The following is a 20,051-nucleotide window of genomic DNA, read 5'->3' as shown; positions in this document are numbered from 1 at the left end:
ACAATTCACTTGTACCACTCTGAAAGTACAAGGATATGTGAGACCAGAATACAATGCTTACCTGGTACAATGGCCCATCAACAGGTAAATTTGAATACTACAAAACAATTCCCCAAAGTGACTAGTGTCTACAGGAGACAACAAAAGACAGGTAAAGGTGCCACAGGGCACACCCTCCTCTCCCTGAACAATCTGGAACTTTGTCCTGCCAAACATCTGACACAAAACTAAGTAAACACAGCCTAATTAGGCCGTGGGTCTTCCCTGGGTATTGTTATCCCGCACGACCCCGGCCGGCCGGACTATTTGATCGCTCCATCCCCGGGATAAAAGGCACCGGGCGCAATGATAAATACGACAGGCATGCAGCTATGTAAAGATGCCATGAGGGCTATGCATGAGCTCAGGTCCAGGATCGGAAGGCAGTGGTGCACAATATAAATAAATATGTTGTCTAAACATCGGGCTATATCTGGGGCACTTGTTGCACATGGGGGCCCAGGTGCATGTAGAGGGATGCTGGGATGTGCCCCACTGAACAAGCAGGGGGAAGGGGCGTGGCACTTCCACACACAGGACAGGTGGTCACCTGACTCCAGCTTCTCCAGAAGAGATATACTGGTCAGCAAATGGCAAACACACAGCCCTGAGAGCAAAGTTAAGACAAACATGTACACAAGATTACTGACGCTAGTATCTACTTTGCCAACAGAGGAGGAGATAACTTGGGGACAAACAGGGTTATTACCCTATAGCTATAGCGACACTAACCTTACACTGAGCTACTTCTTACTGGTACATCTTCTTATCTATCATTCACAAAGAGTATTTTGTTGTTGTCAAGTTGTCTCTTTTAATGATTAAAAGATACTAGTAACATACTCTTTGAAAGATGCCTGTGTTCAGGACTTAGACATACTTTTCTGTGGAAAGGGTCTATCTAAGGTCAAGTGATAGGATTACATCTATTTGAGTTTCATGATATACAAATTAACCTGCTATCCCACCTGAAACAACATTATCTTGTCTATGCTTCCCATGTCTTCTTCAGTGTTTTCCTTTTTCTGGTAGTCACTGGTCAAGCAGTAGTCATAAATATAGCTTCAACTATTTTAGCTAGGGGGGATCTTCATACTTCTACCTCCCTTGGGGGTCAGCGAGAGGTCGACTGGACATTCTAACACTCTGATATGGACCTTATCGTAACATCTTTCATGGTCACTTCTACCATATAAGCTAACGTTACACTATCAGTGTTATCTGTTTCAAGACTTCTGCATACAGATTGAGTATCATAATAAATCAAAGGGTACTTGATGTTTTCTGTGGGTCATTTGGAAAGGACACTGACACCAGGTGTCCAGCAGGGTGCAATCTTTGATTGTTTCTCAAATGTTGGCCCCATACCGTATATCAAAGTTGCAGTGACCATAGGCACTGCTGGGGAGGAGGCATTGATGGAATTACATTAGCGGCAGATGGGCCATGTTAAAATGTCCCTACAAGGCTCGAGTGGGGTTTCGACAGCTTACAATGGAGAAGAATTCTTCCTTAATCTTGAAGCAGCTCAGATGACCAGAACAAGTCTGGAGCTCTCACTTCTTAGTGGATTAACCTCACTATTAGTCTAATGGACTACAACTTTTAAACCCTCCCTCCTCCACTCCCTGTAATCAAAAGAACATAAACGGCAAGGATGCACCCTTGGCCACAAGAAGATTAGGTGGATAGCTGGTCAAAGAGTAACCAGGCTTGGTAGGGAGGCAATAACCTCCAAAACTCTAAACAATTCTGATAAAAATCATTCCTTTCTACAATATATTTTCTAAGTATATATAGTATGGTTCTATAATTAAGAAGACAAATCATACTTCATTCGTAGAAAAGTTTGAAAGTAGCCAAACAACTGAAACAACACTTTGCAGAACTCCTACCAACCAACAGATGTTGTATGTTAGTGAAATGACCTGGGAGTCCTAAGGAATGGAATGCCCAGAACTCAGGAGTGAGGGGATTGGTCAAAGCTCAAGGCCAAGTAGGGAGGGAGGGTGCCATAAACAACATTCATCACTGGGTAACGCTTCAAGTTCAGGTGTGGATTTTATGATTTTATAACACATACTGTGTAATTTGTTCTCCATGTTCTCCAACAGTTTTGCCTTGTAAGGTAACCTCATGGCACCCAATCTGCACTGGATATTGGTGATAGGATTAGGCGTGGAAAAGGTCAAGGGAGCCAAAGTAGGGTTAAAGTTTTAAATGGTTTCAGTTTGGGTGTGGTGACCTTTCAACTCCCCAGCATGAATCATATCAAAAGGGACAGAGAGGGATTATGCCCCCCCCCTCCCAATCTGGTAATGGCTATGGCAGACATAAGCGCACAAGCAGCTTTCTTTGTAGTTCATGTAGATGGTGTGGGTGGTAGATGTATGTGATTACAAAGAGTTTTTATCAGTAAACCACAAGAGTTTTCATCAGTAAACCAGTACCCATAATGAAGAAACTAACCATTTTGAACTGAAATGAACTATCCATTTACAACTTTAAATACCAGGTTTTACAAGAAAAGTAGACAGAATGCATGTTACACTGTATTTCATTGAGAAAGCAACTTGATAACTTGTCTCCAATTAGTGATGCATACCTAAACCCAATTTTAGGTTCAGGTCCGGATTCAAGTCCAGAGGTTTAGGTTCAGTTCCAGACTTAAGTCCGGACCTAAACCCATGGCATATACAAAATTGAATGTTGGCAACCTTGCAATGTTGTCTGGGTGAAACTTTGGCCACATAACATGGAGGCCGGTACTTGATGATGCCCGATGGCAATGTTTTCTTCGTTTTGCAGCAAAGATTTTACAATCTACGGAAGGTTTTAGGTGGTTTGGAAAGAAAATGGGAATGTGAAATGGTCTTTTATGGTAATAAGTCCGGACTCGGTTCTTGACTATTAGGTTTTTTTGGACTTGAACCTAAACATTCTTACAAGTCCGGATCCAAGTCCAGTGAACCGGTATGCATCACTATCTCCAATGGTCCTACTTCAAGTTCAAGCCACACAGCCACAAAAGTCACAATCCCAAATTCATGAGAAATTAGCAGACGATAACATTACCTCCCTGTCAGTGCAACTGCCATGTTTTACGTCCAAAATTGGTCTGTAAGTAAGAATAAATGGGCCCTAGGTTTGAACCCAATATCTAGAGCCTCATAGCCCTTGTAAATTTGGTCCGGTCCACAGGAAGACTTGAACATCAATTTCCCAAGTTTGACAAGCCAAGTCTGGCAGGGGCTGACTTTGCCTCCAGTGCACAGATCTGTTTTACATCACCAACATGTAGACTGTGGGCACAGGTAATTCCTGTAAAGGAACAATTTCACTCAACATAAGTCACAGTCAGAGCCGCCGTCTGAGGCGGGAGGAGGCCAATGAAGTCAAATCGAGTAAGTAATAGGTGAAGGTGTAGCCTAGAGAACAGACCGTCATGGCTCTCTCATCTCTATAGTCTACACTAAGAGGGGGCCTGAATGGGGGGATAGTGATTACAAACTACGCAAAATTTTTTCAGGCAATTACGAATTACGTTTAAGTCTCAGAGCTGATTACGACTTTATGCTTTGCAGCTAATGTACTATTACGAATTACGTTGATTTTTGGGGAGGCTGCCTACAGATTACGAAGACTAAAAAGGCCTGATTACGCCTTACAAAAAAGGGCATGCAGGCCTAAGAGTGTGCCTTCCCGGATCCTTCGAAGTCCTGCGCTCGATATGGGACAGCAATAATTAGAAAAGTCAGCTGGGAAGACCAGTGCAGAGACCAATGTAAAGGCCCTATGCCAATAATAAGCTGGGGCCGGAATACTCCAAAGCCCATCTGTAGAGAATGGTTACCAGGCTAGTTAAGGTGAAGGTAAGACTACTTACAGACTACCTCAAAACACCTGAAGATGCTGGCAAAACGACAAGCTAACCCTTCATACTAATGGGGGTATCTGAATGTTTGCCAAGGACATGCCTATAAATAATACACATAGATCACTGGCTTGTAGGCCTTGAACTTCAGATAACAAAACATATGACTTCCTTAAATTACAATTAAATACAATTTTTCACACAAATATGTCATACAGATTGACATTCACAACCTGACAAGGTTCAACGACCTTAATTTCTTCCTTATCTCTGTCTTTCCTGTGTCCCAGTTTCTCCTGGACCAAATCTGCTCACCTCACCAAAAGGGAATGACCTTTCACCCCTCGGTGACATGTTGGACTGTAAAGTCGCAGCAGGTCGGCATGGCTGGAGACAAACTGTACATTGTTGATATAAACATACTGTGCCTTTAAAAATAAGCATTCAAGTACTGTGTATACCAGAGATGCTACAATATGCTGACAAATGCAAAAAGGTGTACAAGATCCTTCACGCTAGGTATGTGAACAGTCAAAAATTGTAAAGTACAAAATAATCATAAGACATCTAAAATATGCCACGCACACATGAAACAGAATACCCTGTTATTAATAAAAAGGACCTGGCTCTATCTTTCATCTGGAATATGTTGTTACTCAGATCCGTATCTCTAACCAGGTTGCCACATGATTTACGTTTCTCTCAGGAAGGATTGTCACCAGTTTTACAAACCTTTATCTGGAAAGGCATTTGGGAAGTGTGTGGACCATTTGCCTGCCAGACCCCATGACTCTGTCTTTGTCAAAACATCATTCTAGTTTTGAGGTTTAAATGCTAACAGATGGAACACTGGCTGAGGGTCTAGAGTGGTACCAGAAAGAAATGGTTAGTCCTCTTCTAGATTGATCAACCAGTAGATCAACGCTTGTAAATATGTTTCACTTTTGTTGAATGTACAAAATAGACTTGTCAACTGCTATTGAGGTATGTTTTGCTTGATTTCATTTCTCACAATTTTCTTCATGAACTTCTCTGCAAACCCCTATCACAGCCTCGAGGTGGTGGGTAATACCTGAAGAAAAGTGACTTCTGGCCATCACAAACTAAATCCAGAAGATTAGTAAGCAGGAGCACTTTTACTTGTCTGGCAGATTTATGCCTAGTAATTCCCTGCAGAAATGGTCCAGTCTACAGGCAAGGACACTCTCCAGAACTGGACAAAAATGTGTCCAATCATCAGACTATCAACACAGTCCTGCAACACTCATTAATCAAACCATCTACAAAGCAAAAATAACCTCAGCAAGGCTATCAAAACAACAAGAAATAAGATTTTCACACTGTTGAAGTATACTCTTTTCCAGATGGAATACATATTTGGCAACCAAGGCTTGCAATATTACAGAGTTAGCCTTGAAAACATACGTTTTGGCTGAAATGTCTGGGTTTTGGGATCGAATGTGTGACCCTTCTGCCCTGGAGAGGTCTGGAAATTTTAGTGGGGCAGCTGGTTTATGCTACAGCTGAAGCAGGCCAGTAAAGAACAAGAACAAGATAAACAAACTTTTAACTCTAAAGACCTTCTCTCGATACAAGAATTTCTGCAAGACAGGTTTGGACAATAATACTTACTTTAATTCCTTCCCATCTTACCTGGAAGATTTGTATATTGTGGTTCAAACAGATGATTGAATTTGATGTAAGGAATTGGTTCTCTAATTTGTTGGAATAGAATGCAGACTGTTTCACTGAGTGACTCAGGGTGGGTGTGACACAGCGCTCCATAAACAATTTTCCCTTTACGAACTGGAATGTTCCATGATCATACAGGCACACGCAATATGATGTAAAGTAAAATAAGAACAGATGGAAAACTTGACATTTACAGATCATCTCATAATAAACACCTCGTAAACACAAACAGGCTTGGTAGTGGGGAAATACACAGACATGTTGGTCTGCCACACATTCAGGGACACTTCCCTCATTGTCCTGTACAGGCTATCCTATCTCCCTCACAGACCATTGTTTAAGCTTCTACAAAACAAGTAAATAACAAACAAACGTGAAGAAACCCACCTACCAAGTCAACAACAGTGGCCCTTTCAGAAAGCTGGCAAAAAAAAAAACACGCTCCTTCCAAAGAACCTCCCTCTCAACGTCTAATTGGAAGAAATACCAAGACCAAGGGGCTCTATCTCAAGAATGCACATTCCTGTATTGCTACGAAGGTCCCAAGTGGCAATGGTTCCTTGGCAGCAACCAATGCTAGCTTGTCCTCCATGTCTTATTTACATTCATATCGGTTACGAGTGCTGTCTGCGAGCCATTCCGTAGCACGCAATCACTCAGCCCCACCATGCTCATTATCACCCATGAGTACCCACGGCTAAGATTAGGATAGGAGCTCGCGACTCTTGTTTAGACACCCTAGAGTAGCCTGGTAACCATACCATCGTGAGCTCTACAGTACTGGGAGGGTTGCCCTGCCACCCTGGCCGATCAGTGCACATCAGGGAATTTACTTCAGGATAGCAGTTATCAGAAAGGCCAGCTAGATAGATAGGCTGTCAGAAAAAAGGCCTATACTTACTAGAAGTCCAGCACAACACCCCTAAGCCGAGAATGGTTACCAGGCTATCCCAACAGCGATTCAAGTCTGGCAAGGATGAGGAGGACCTGAGTTGCCATACAGCAAGTTAGAAACGCCACACAGGGATGCAGCTAGGCATGGCTGGCAGCCTTATCTCCTGCACTGTCTAATCTTATTTGACTTGAAAGACTTTGAAACTAGTTTTTCCCCTCAATAATGCCTTTCAGAAAAGGAAGATAAAACCTTTGGAGGGTGTGTTCTTCAACCCGGCATCTTCAGCAAAGGACAAGCGCCTGGACAGCTGCCCCAGAACTTCTCCATTGGGCTCCATCTCTACAGCCTCAGAGGCAAGAAGGTGCTTCAACCCTTCCTTCTCCCTGGGGCCAACTAAACTAACTCTCTTAGCTCACACACACACATAACACATTCCCCTCCAATTAGCTCACCATAACCACCTGATGGCTTACTTATTAACCCCTGCTCTCATGCATTAATCAGCTACGGAAATCTTCCCTGCAAATAGACCAACAGGAATAAAAACACTCCTGCAAATTTACTTTTATGCACTGAAGGCAGACTTGCGAGCCCTGCCAGACATGTTTTACATCGCCTAGAGTGACTGGTAACCTTTCTGGCCCAGCATTTGGGAAAAGACTTGAAAGAAGCTGAACACATTCCTAGCTTCCAACAGCTTTCACCCAGCCTGAAGGTGCCAGCCTGCCCAGGTCCCCCTGATACTTCCCAGCACCACTTACATGTGTTAGCCATCTTCAACCAGGGTGGAGAGGTTGCCGCAGACTCCTCAAGAGACAAGAAGAGGCTGAGAAGATGTGTGGAGAAGACTGCTCAGAAGAGTACTCCAGAGGTGGAAAAAATGGTGGGAGCAGTCATGCAGGATGAAGAGAGTCAGTTGCACAGGAAAGAAGCTCCTCTAATGAGACACAGGTTTGGGAAGGTAGGAGGTCAGAGGGTAGGGAAATTCAATCCTTCTGTCACCCCCCTCCCCCATGGGTGAGTTGACAATCTGGAGGTTTACCTCCACCAATCCCTGCATCCCAGATGTGTCTTGTGTAGACTGTGTCTAATGATCACTAATGCCTCTGCAAACAGTTTGCTTGTTTGGCTCTCCTGAAAGTATGTAAAACACTGACAAGATCCCACACGATCCAACACTGATACAACTTCTTCCATCGTTATCATCTATTTCAACCTAACAACCTGAAACAGACCAGAGCGGCAAATGACCAACTGTCCCCACCCAGCACCAAGAATAACCTGCCAACCCCTGTATCCCTGTGTGAAATGGAACCATCCAGTGTTTACGATTGCTGCCTGTTCTGAGCAGTCATGTGATGTTTTCTCACATCTGTTCCCCATCACCCTAAAGTGGGCCCAACTCAATCCAGTCCGCAGTCTTTCTGACCAATTACACAACTGCTTGTGTTCCACTTTTTATGCCACCTTTCCCTGAGGGAAGCAACATTGTGAGCACGATACTGACCAAGGCTTACAGGATGACCTGAAGGATTTTCAGTCTTAGAAATGTGTACAGAGTCCGGCTTGGATATCCAAATTAAGGTAAGTAACCAGGTATTGCCGTTACAATTCTTGTGATAATGAGCTGGAGAAACAAGTAAATCTTAAACTAACAGCCTGTGTCTTCTTCTTGTTCTACTACTTGTTTTCCGCCTCTTTGTGTTCCACAATATATGTACTTCCCTTCAATCACCTGTCATTCGATGGTTGTCACGCACACAGTATCACTTCTTATGTGTTGCATTTCCAGGTCTAGCTGCATTCATGGTGGGTAAGTATACAATACTTTTAAAAACAAATTTCTAACCTCTTTTCTAGTTCATAACGACTTCATATCACTTTCACAACACAAAAGTTCTTCACAAAGTTGTGGTTGTGCGGATAGCAAATACGTATGGACATTAAACCTTTCTGCTGGCTTTGATAACGAATTCTCCCAACCATGGCCTCCTCTTACTGTTGCTTTAGTACCAGGAGCCAAGAGTGATGGTATAGCTTTGGGTCAAACTGCATTCCACAACAACTGGGTGGTGAGACATGACAAGAACCATCTCTCCAGGCTTTGGTTGTCAGTCCTAGTGCAATACCACCTGTAATTTGTAGAGGGAGCTCCTAGCATGGTGCTGGATAGAAAAAAAATGCCACCAATGTCATAAGGAAAAGTTCAAGAAAAAGATTGCCTGATGGATACGATGGTACCCAATACTTTTGAATACAACTAGATTTGTTAAAAATCAAATTGATCAGGATAAGATAATTGGCCATGTAATGTACATGTACTATCAACTTATCACTTCCAGAAGTCAAATTTGTCACATTATCTTTCACACTTCTTTTTTGTCACAAATGCTCTTAACCTGCACTCTTAAAAAGATAAGAACCTTGGTCAACACCGTTAGTAGCTAGAGACACAGACGAAATGTCAAAAATGATTATCTATTACATTCTATCAATACAGTGGGATACAGTAAATGAACACAAATACAGGCAACACATTGACTACGTATACAAACACAACCATAATATCATTAGAGTCATTTAGAATATGTACCTTCAGTTACAAGTGTCAACCATCATTAAGGTCAAGTTGATATAATTACTGTCATATAAAATGCTTTACTGCACTTACAAGGAAAGTCAAGCATCATCTTGTGTCCTTGCGACTTCCACTTGTCAAACAGACCTACCACAGTCGAAAGCTAATATCACAACTTGTAAAGGTCATAATATCATACCTACAATATTGTTGCATAACCTTCTGCAAACAGACTGTTCTATTACAGATAATACTAGCTTTTTATATGATGAAGAGCTAATTCAAACTTTGATGAAATCACAGTCATAATTATAATCCTCTTGCCTACTATCACAATAGACAAATATGAGATTATAACTTATAAGTCAATGCAATGATTTGATACATTATGATGAAAACCTCATTTGGCAATGTGACATGTGAGTTGACGTATAACCCAAGCAACAGTAGTTAAGATTACAGAATGATGATATTTTGGCTGGCTTGCTATAATTAGGGTATATCAGATACAGGGTAGATGGTAGGGTTCCTGACACCATATCTCTGTGTCAGTACATGATCCTCTTCCGTTTGGCAGAGACTCGGCGTCTATTATTGGAGTTCGGGGCTGAAGATATAATACCACCACTTCACCCCATCCGCACTTTCTCTGTTGCGGTTTCGGCGTACAAGACCTCTTAAATGACGTCTCCTAGGGCAGCGACAATAGGGAACTATGCCAGCTTTTGTGGACTCCCTCTTTCTTTCAGCGGCCCTTGGCAGCACTTGTTTTCATTCCTAGTGCCTTTCATATGCAAATGAGGAAAACACCCCTGAATAGCCGCCGCTAAAATGGCTTCCCTCTTGAAACGGATTAGACGAACTCCACGCACGCCAATCTACACAAGATACTCCGGGTTGTTCCAACATAAACTGCACAGACACTACAGAAATCTGGGCTTTTCTGTCATGTTTTTGGAGACAGGTAGCTGTTATCACAGTTCTTTCAAACCCATCACAGCAGAAAAAGGACCATAACACAATACTCTTTTATACCATCCACACGGGGCATGAAGTCCACATTACCATAAGAATTCACCCGCATCGGACAACACAAGCATAGGTCAAGGTGTTTTACCCCTACAGAATACTAATACTGACAGCATAGTTTCTGCCACTATGCTGGGGTAGGTACAAACCTACCATGTACTTCTGTAAAGATCGATCTATGGAGATAAGATGCCTTGGAACTCCTGGCATTCCAAACCTGTCCAGAGAACAACAAACCTGTGTACTCTGAAATTGCTGTGTTGTCTTAGCAGCGAAAGTAGTCATCACACCGCTGACACCTGTGCCAGCGCCCTGGAGTTACCCAATCTACTGTATTTGGTTTCCTTTATGGCTTTACCTTTCTTTACTTTTAATTCAATGGACACTTTACTCGGACCCTTACATACATGTGTGCATTGTGAAGTCAATATACCTAAATTGTATATCACAAGTAGTCTACGTCTAAGTAAACCTAAATCTAAGTATGTGACATAAGTCACATAACTAAGTTTCATACTGTGTCAAAAAGACAACCTCTCTCACCCTGTACAGTGTACCTAATAGTAATACCTGACTATCAGAGTGTTTAACTCCTGTAAAGCATTGGCATAACTGATTTTCTATCTATATATCCTAGATCATTGGTAGAGTAGTCATACTCTGTATTCAAAAGAATATAACAATTGAAATTTTTGGCTATAATAGTAATTGCTAACCTACCATTCTCTACTTCACATTTTTAGCATGGTTCAAATAGCTGAGGTGAGACTAAAATCAATACTTTACCTGGTTACAGGACTCAACAAACAAACATTACTGGAAAGGTTACACTTATGTGATAAACTGTGACTTAACTGCACAAAAGTAACACAAAGACCAAGTCCATACCATTATCATACCATGAAATCATTAAATGTATTGATAAATGTAAATAATAAGTCAGTTTGTTTCAAGCTGCCAAAGGAAACTGGTCTGCAGTGTCGTGTAACAACATATGGTGACTTCTAAAATATATTCAACTGACAACACCTAAAAAACCAATAAATCAATAGTAGGGCTACAATATTTGTTTCCTACAAATATTTGATGACACTCAAGGTTGGATATATACCACGTGAATACAGAAAAATGGAAAATAATACCTACAATTAGACTTAATTAATTCTTTCCTACTAATCCTAGAAAGTAAATTTTTGCCTGCTGAACATCCCAAAAGACTCTGTCTGTATATAGTAGCCACTCATAAAGTCATATGTTCAACAAATCTAGATTAGTATTTGTATAAATATATTATATATATATTATGAGAATCATGATATGAAATCTAATCCTAACAGCAAAAGAGAATGACAGCAAGGGAATACAGATTTGGTGGTCTGCCATAAATCATATCCAAGGCCATAGGAATGACCTCCCCTAACTTAACCCTACCCAGACCACCTTGAGTTCACCTTGTGTACAAACATTAATAAGGACAGGGCTGTGAACATCAAGACTTCATAAATCAACTGGTCAGGTTTCAAGAATTCATATCATGTCTCAAGGATCACAGATGGCATCTTGGTAGACTAATAAGATTTTCCTCAAGTTTACACATGAATTTCGTCCAAAGCAAACCCATTTCTATCATAGTTTTTCAAGTGGTGTCACCTATCTAAAATCAAGAAGGCCTTACAAAGAAAGAATTTTATGCTATCACCATAAAATTCCAACTATGTGTGCGCACGTGCTAACCTTGCCCAAAAAGTAACCTGGCTTTCTCTCCAGTTGGACTGTTGCCCAGTGGCCCCTCCCACCTCTATATAACAGCTTTGCCCTCACACCTGAAGCCAATTTGACACGTTCACACCCCTGTATCTAATCAGGAGGTTCGTGTCTGTCATATTTACACTACCCTGCAATTCCAGCAACAATAAACTGTAAACACAAATTGCAAGAACTGGCTCGATAAAGATTCCTATGGTAACACTCCTACACACACGTTCCTGGCTGCAGTAACTTGTGTGGATACAAAGGTCACAATCCACATAATGACTAATAAATCAAAAACATGTGTAGTACAAGTGCAGGGTGCTGCAGGAGACACAACAACTTTGTACTTTGACTTTTCACTAACACAGGACTTCATAAATGTTTAGCTGTTGTCTACCTGTCTTCTGTCTTCACTCGTAACTTTTTAAATTCTTTAGAGTTTTAACCGTTGCAGGTCTTAGATGTACAAGGGAATGTTCTATTGAACATGACATTCATTCTATTGTAACTCGTTAAGTTCAATTATCTTGGTTGCTGAAAGTTGCTCTATTCACAAGACACAAGGAATCTACTAAATCTTCCGTGTTGCTTTTCCACCAGTCCAGGTGAGGACAGAAGTACCTGTTCCTGATTGTCCAACGATCTCTCACACAGGCTTTGGCCACAGAAGGGTGGTGTTGTGTACTTTACAGCATCACATACCAGCCTGAAAGCTTTTACAGACTGCAGCGAGTGGGGGTCCCCTTGACTTCCTTCCTTTGGGAAGCTGTACCGCTCAATTACACACTGGTATTGCCAATTAGAAACTTCAACCGGATGTGTAACCAGCGTAAAGCTGAAGCTGTACAAAACATTTTTATCTTTTTTTGGCAGAAATTGTCAGCTAGCAATAACATATTTTTAGGGACGAGAATCAATGAGTATGGGTCAATCTACCCAACCCTAACTCAATAGTTTAAATGCAAGGAGACACAATTTCAAATGTCTCATCGTAATTTTTAGGACTTGTCCATCAAAACTCCCTGGTGGCTCAGGAATAATATGTTTTTCTCCCTCAAGGATTGGAGCAGGGGGACTGAAGTAAAAAAGGGCCATCCAAACAAACATCACATACCAGCAGCCTCCCCTAGCATGACAACACCTCACTGACTGGGTCATGCGACATGGAACCTTAGGACAAGCTGTGGCAAGTATGGTTGGGCTGACGAAAAGGACCACTTTTAAACTTTAAAGTCATATTGATTCTCTTATTTGCATAGAAACAGTAGAGCAATTTCAGTAACGACAATCAAACTTCACAGACGGTAGTATTATGTATCTCTGACCATGCTTGCTAAGATCCTGTCAACATTCTGGAAAGTTTGATCACCTACATTTTGGTTCTAAATGTCAGAAAAACAGAGAACTGCCCTACCGTAGGAAACAAGTTTGACCCCAGCTGTTTTGCTATCATTTCCTACGATCTACAGCTGTGGATAGCGCTGTAGAGACCGTACACACGATGGGAGTAAAAGGGACAAAACTGGGTGTAAAGTATGCATACAAAACTGTTAATCTGAAATTGGAGGCTTGGGTCACGCCAGCCTCTATTGTGCTGTGTACCCCACAAACATCGCAGGTGAACTAAATATATACAGACCTGAACGTTCCTTGATGATTTTGCCGAATTCGTCATGGTCGTCTAGATCGCCGTATTCCTCGTCGTTAATGTGGTAGGAGTACTCAGCCATGGTGTAGACTTGTTTTCAACCTTTCCCTCCGTTGAATGTGTATCACAGGGGGGATCCTAGCGTTAGAGAACCACCATCGCAAAATGCAAACAAGAAAATTCCACTAAGCAAACGACGCGCCCTTCTTCCAGCCGTCCAATTCCGCCTCTTCCCGGGGCTTGTCCTCGTGTTAATCCACTGCCACGGACCTGCAGGGGCGACACAAGGAGGAAAACTCAGCTCTCGGGCCAGAAACAAGGTCGCCGGACATGAAATATGGGTTGATTTTTATCGCAAATCTCACCCCCCTGTTGTAATTGTAATGTATTGGGTTGAGGTCACACGTGGAAAACATACACACCGATGCGCTGCTCGGATTTCGGTGCCAAGTTTGCACGCCCAACACACAAACTTTACGCCAACCTGTTGCATCCAGAGCGTGACCAACAGTCCCTCCGTAGCTTCCCCCAAGTTTTCTCAAGCAGAAAAGATGGATCGATAAGGCATAGGGAGTCCGTTAGGACGGGACCGCTAGCTGGACCGGTTGCTTATGTTGCATTTACACCGCTAATGATTGTTGGTGAAAATGAATACACCCCCAGGGAACAGGACATTCTCACTAGACAGGGAGGGGCTCCAACAAAGTCACAAAATCGATATCTTTTACAGCGCGAACAAAACAAATACTTTTCATTTACGAAATAATAAAACTAATGTGAAGTACATCTATGCATGCTGTACACCAAAAGTATCAAGAATATGTGGTATTATTGTCATAGCAGTTTTACAAAAAAGTTCAACCCCCCTGTTTTGAGGAAATCTCAAGGGTCCAAAACAAAAAGATGGCGGGACATCCTGATCACATGACCTGCACAGGTCTAATTTATGTAGCCACTTATTTGTAGCAGTGTCACACCTGAATGCATCTTTACAGTCAGTACAATGGGAAAGTCTTTTGTCACCAAAATACTGCTGTTACGTCTACATCCGTTTTCCTTGTCTAGGAGAAAACAGACTTGCATTTCCTGAAGAAGTCTGTGTGCCGACTGAACAGGTACGAATGTTTTGTCTGAAACTGTCAGGTGGTAACCGTATGCTGGTTCCAGGGCCCGCTCAGGTGTGCACAAAAATCAGGGCTGTTTGAAGAAGAAGTAAGGTCTTACGATATTTGTGGGCAGAGGGAAGATTCTTAAGTGCGTGAAAGTCTTTTGCTTATATTTTTCTGTTTACCCAATGTCGTGATTGACAAAGTTTTTTTCTAGGGTTTCTAAGGAAAAAAGAAATTTAGTTGAATCAAGGATTAATTGGTTGAATGGGGAGTCTTATAAAGCTAGCTATAGTCCAACTAGTGACCTTAACCTTACAAGAGTCAAGGTCAGTTGGAAGTAGACTTTAATAGTTTTATTCAAGATTTGTACGGTTAAAATGGTTAGAAATTGAACAGGCCCAGTAAGCCTTTATAACCACTTTGTACCACTTTATACCAGTTTTTGAACTTTGGACAATATCCAAGTTTGGACATTTGTTGTAGCTCCTTTTCAGAGAGAGGTCAAAGATGAGTTTGCCTGAAGTTTTAAACACTGCATGTTATGTGTTTGCACTTGTATGTTTATCTTTTCTCCACTGGGAGGCCTCTCGTGTTTATACTGTACACTAATATCCATACACATGTAGTGTAGGGAGGATGTTGATATGATTATTTTATTGATGTGTCCATCATGCTTTTGCTACTCTTCAAGCAGAGGTAGGGTCGCTCGGTATTTTGGCAGTATTTTCGCGTTTTTAATACGTCTTTCTACTTTTAAGTAAGGGGAGGAAGACCAGAGAAAAACCGTAAAATTAGAAAGACGTATTAAAAACGCGAAAATACTGTAACAGTGCTAACTGACCATGCTAAATGGTCGTGCGACCTTTTAGTGTAATGGTTAGCGTTGGTGACCGCCAAGCGGACAACTCGGGTTCGATTCCCGGTTGTGACATGCTCGCCCCTTTCGGTTTTTACAGTGGCGCCCGATGTGGGCCCTGTGAGTACTGGCACTGAGGATAAGTGTGGCAGCTCCAGGGATGTCGGACTCGGAAGATTTGAGGACGAATCTTGAAAGAAAAGGGGGAGTAGTGTAACAGTGCTAACTGACCATGCTAAATGGTCGTGCGACCTTTTAGTGTAGTGGTTAGCGTTGGTGACCGCCAAGCGGACAACTCGGGTTCGATTCCCGGTTGTGACCTGCTCGCCCCTTTCGGTTTTTACAATACTGCCAAAATACCGAGCGACCCTACCTCTGCTTGGAGAGTATGCTTTTGCAGATCTGAAGTCTTAATAAATCAATACACAAACAGTATTTTTAAACATGGTAGAAAAAACATGATGAAATCTGATGGATGTACAATGTATTTGCCTTTCGATTGATATAATGCACGTTTAGCTGGAATATGAGGCTCAAATTTGATTTGATATATGAATTCCAATGTCTTTCCTACATTTGAACCCAAGATGACTAAAAACCGAATGGCCTATAGCTTAAATGATTGAGGAGACCTCACCCTATAATACCTACCCTCTGTTGCTTGTGATCACAGCAAAAACCTGTGCGCAAGGCAGCTTGGCTATAAATATGAAAACACCCACTGACTAAAGGTCCCTTTGGGTATCTTAATTGAAAGTATGATGACTGTTATTCCTGTAATGGTGTCATAAGGTGGGGCATCAGTCTATCTGAAGTGACAGTGCCAATGTTTCAATTGCCTTCAAGTGCCAAGTTCGCACATCATATATCACATACCCAGGCAGCTGGGAGTCAGTCAAGTGTGGTAACAGGATTAATAACGTGTAGTTTTCCCTTTCAGCATGGCATAGTGGTGACTGACTGTTGCCTTGGGGAATTTGGATGAGGCAATACAAAACATATCTGTCAGGAATCTCAGATCTGATGCCAGCACTCAAGTAAAAACAGAGCTGGTGAAAAAAATACTTGCGTTTGTTTAGGGAACTGGTCAAAATCAATGAGTATGGGTATGTGGATGTCATCCATAGATAAAGTTGGTTTGGCAGGGATGGCTTGGGTCAGGTGAAATTGACACAACAGCTGTTGCGTGGGTCTGGGAGCCAGCTGGAACTAGTCTGGGCCTGGCTGTGCAGTCCAGTACAACATTGCATTATATGCCGAATTCCCTGGTGTTTTTGAAGGTCCCTATTGCCTATAAAATATCAAGGCCAGTCTTATATTCAATACTTTCCCCAGCCATTTGAATGCATTACTCAAGTGGCATTATATTGGTGCAAAGTTGACAAACATCTGAGGTAAACAGACAACACAAAATTTAATGAGCCTTTTAATGAGGTATTTTGATCAATAAAATAACTATTGCTGATTTGTTGTCCAATTCTAGTTATAATGTAGGAGTAGTCTGTAGGGTTCCTGTGATGATATGTGCCAAACTTATGATATTGGGCCGCATTTCAGTTGACCCCCCAATATGGTAGCAAACTTCACTCTACCTGAACCACCTGGACATATTCAGGTTTTAAATGGTCCTCGTATATAATAAGATTGTCCTTAACTGTTTTTAATGATGGAGAACTCGCCCACTGTATCTCCCATGAGGGTTAGGGCCAAAATAATCACTACACAACAAAGTAAGATGAAAGACCCTGTGAACGAAGGAGGACTTTAATTGTTTTCTTGTCTGGCCTTTGGAATGATTTAGCTTGTCTTTGAACTTACCCAACAAAATCTAATGAGTTTTAATGACTGCGCAATGATATGCACTTATCCAAGATTCACTGATTTCTTCTTCCACCAAAATTTGCATAATCCAACAAACTTTTAGCCTGTTATTATGGTTTGGTATGTTACTTCAAAGAATAAAATTCCCTCTACTTTGCAATATCTTTTACAATTGTCCATTAAATCTTTCCAAACATATGAGTGTTGTTTGTAACGATTCTGCATTTTAACTTTTTTAATAAGGCAGTGTTATCTGAGATGGTTTAAACCACAATCTTCCTATCAGTTGGTTTGACTTTCCATTTATGTACCTACAGGAAGGAATTCAGATAGAGTCATAAATCAGCCATGAGTGTTGCTATAGCTGTATAATAGGGTCATTATCTTCCACGGAAACATTGTGGTGGGACCTTGCAATGTGATTATTGAAACATTCATTATTCAAACTATTGGAATTATTTTTTCTACTCTTTCTTACACTGTGCTGTAGTTACAAACCTTTCTGTATACAAGAATTTTATTTTGTTCCTTGAACGGGAGAAGTGAATGACACTGATTTATAGGCAGCATGAGAATTTCAATTTAGGAATTAAATTTGGTTGCACAGCATGACAGCGATTTGACAAAATGATGTATAACAACTTACTGGTATCATAACTTTTGCATGGATTACTCCTAGCTTTAAATTGTGTTTCTGGGATTTTCTGTTTCATGATGCAAGTTGTTACACCGGTCCATTAATTGCGATGATGCTACATGATGGGACCTATTAGGACAAGCCTGTTGCGTGCATGTGTGCCTACATTTGTACTTTCTGTTGTCACTGTGAGTTTAGCTGGACCCTCCACAGCCTCCACTGAGATAAGGTTCACAGCAGCCACTACTAATTGCTCCCATCTGCCATCTATTAGTACAAGATGGGCCCATCCTGTCCAATTAGCATGGAATCCTCTCAGCACATAAAAAAAGAAAACTGTGGCAACTTGAGAGAACTTTTTCTTTCCCTTTAGCTCTCTTCCGTTTCACTATGTGTTGTTTGTAAGAATGTATAATAGCTTGGTGACACATAGCACTCTAATGAACAGAGGAAAGGCCGCTAGTCAACACACTAATAATCGTCCATCGAAATGTTCATCTCCTGGCATTTTCCTGCTCAATCACTATCAACTTGGCATTTATCTGTGAAGCTTGTTTTTGTAAGACGCCAACAAGAAATAAGGATGTAATTTCTTACGAATTCCCTCCTATTGTTGTCAACAACATCTTTTGGAGATAAAATGCACTGTGTTTTAATAGCTGCAGTTGTGAGATAAACACTTTATCCTAAATGAATCTGCATAATTTTTTCTAAGATATATTTTCTAAAATATTGCGTGTATACATTTGTACTTTTGTATAATCATCTCAACTGTATGTTTTTCCTAAACTATAACGCTATATCTTGTTTTACAGCTGATTATGTGGACTTCTCGGACCCAGCGAAGACCACCACGTGACTGGGGATCCCAACAACGAATGTAAAGAATTCCCCCTATAAAAATAGTCCGGGTCATGGTTTACTCACTAGCTGACTGTCTAAATAAGTAATTGCCATCAGTTTCCTCAAGGGGGCTGAAAATGTTTACTGGCCCATCTCGAATGGTCCTCCAGAGTCCCCTTTGGAAGTGTCCACATCTTAAACTGTTGCTCAGTCGCATATTGATACATTTTGACAGATCACGCTGGGTGGAACATTCCACGGACCCCTCATGGGGTAGATATGGGCAGACACCCATCCAGGCAGGCGTCATATGGTGATATTATATCCATGTTTGTATACGTTTCGCATTTCTTATTGTCTAGTCATATCTAAATAAAAGCTGCTCATAATTCTTCCCTGTTTGAAATCCGAAAACTGTACAGAAAAAGAGCGTTTCTCCTCTTCAAACGACCAAAAAAAAGCATACACTTACCGTTGATAAAGTTGTTGATAGCCAAGCCTCCTAATTTAGGATGATGCTCTACACATCACAGCTGAGGTTACAGTAGATGTCAGAGTGACCAGTGTCTCTGCCTCTACCGTAGCCTGGCAAGATGAAACGTGAACTTCAGAGCAAAGTGCGAAGCACGAGACAGGAGGTGAAAAACAAGCGAGGGACTCTCAGCGACTACAGGGGCCACACTATGCGCAGATCAAAGGATGGGGCATACCGAGGTCTACACACCCAGGTCAGCTTGCTGGTACTGCTGGCAACTAGAACAGGCTCCAACCCTAGCCTGGTAAACTGGGGGTGGAGTAGGGGACTGTTCATAAATCATGGGGCAAATAGTTTGGGGTGGCCTTGCAACCCTTCTGCAAGGGGTCAGGCCAGTAATGGCTTGGGGAAGATCAAATGTGTTCTTTGATTTCATATCATCTTTTTTATTACGGCTAAAAATAAATTGTGAAATATTTCTGGGTGTATAGTGTTTTTCTGTGTTGTCGTCACTTCATCCCCTTCAACTGAAATGAACTTGCCCTGTTTATTTTCATTTCCTGACCACCTAGAGTCCAGAATGCCATTATATTTGGATGCTGTTTATTGACTTTTTTATTTTAATGAACACTTTCTATTTTTTTCCTGACACACAGAGAGAGGAATTTTTATAAGCCCATTGCCCACCCACAGTCGGGTGTGTCTCATATAGACATGAGTCACTCCTGAACTTCAACATGGTAAAATCATTTAATTAAGGTCAAGTAAGAGAGACACTGTAGAAAGGAATTTGTGAAGTATGA

General features: G+C 41.5%; 1 protein-coding gene and 1 long non-coding RNA gene across 16 annotated transcripts in view; one reads left to right on the top strand and one right to left on the bottom strand.

Moving 5' to 3' along the window:
• The window catches only part of LOC109481190 (dystrophin-like), a 204,793-nt gene extending 185,109 nt beyond the window's left edge, over window positions 1-19,684 (bottom strand). For 8 of the 15 annotated variants that reach the window (XM_019783693.1, XM_019783703.1, XM_019783700.1 and 5 more), the window contains exons 1-2: window positions 13,930-14,175; window positions 13,499-13,777 (exon numbers count right to left, since the gene is read on the bottom strand). In XM_019783693.1, the coding sequence (XP_019639252.1) occupies window positions 13,499-13,589 (91 nt within the window). In that variant the 5' untranslated portion in view covers window positions 13,590-13,777; window positions 13,930-14,175. Of the gene's footprint in view, window positions 1-6,749; window positions 6,862-7,261; window positions 7,372-13,498; window positions 13,778-13,929; window positions 14,177-19,245 lie in introns of those variants that run through there. The other 7 variants (XM_019783706.1, XM_019783708.1, XM_019783707.1 and 4 more) reach the window with 5 other exon arrangements.
• LOC109481222 lies at window positions 7,710-19,187 on the top strand. Its single transcript, XR_002140884.1, has 3 exons — window positions 7,710-8,084; window positions 12,919-13,049; window positions 18,746-19,187. It is a non-coding gene; the product is annotated as an uncharacterized LOC109481222 (long non-coding RNA).
• Window positions 19,685-20,051: the final 367 nt, after the last annotated feature.

Source organism: Branchiostoma belcheri, unplaced genomic scaffold, assembly GCF_001625305.1.
Source record: "Branchiostoma belcheri isolate BF01 breed outbred unplaced genomic scaffold, Haploidv18h27 scaffold54, whole genome shotgun sequence".
Lineage (NCBI taxonomy): Eukaryota > Metazoa > Chordata > Leptocardii > Amphioxiformes > Branchiostomatidae > Branchiostoma > Branchiostoma belcheri.
This window is presented reverse-complemented; position numbering and strand designations above follow the sequence as displayed.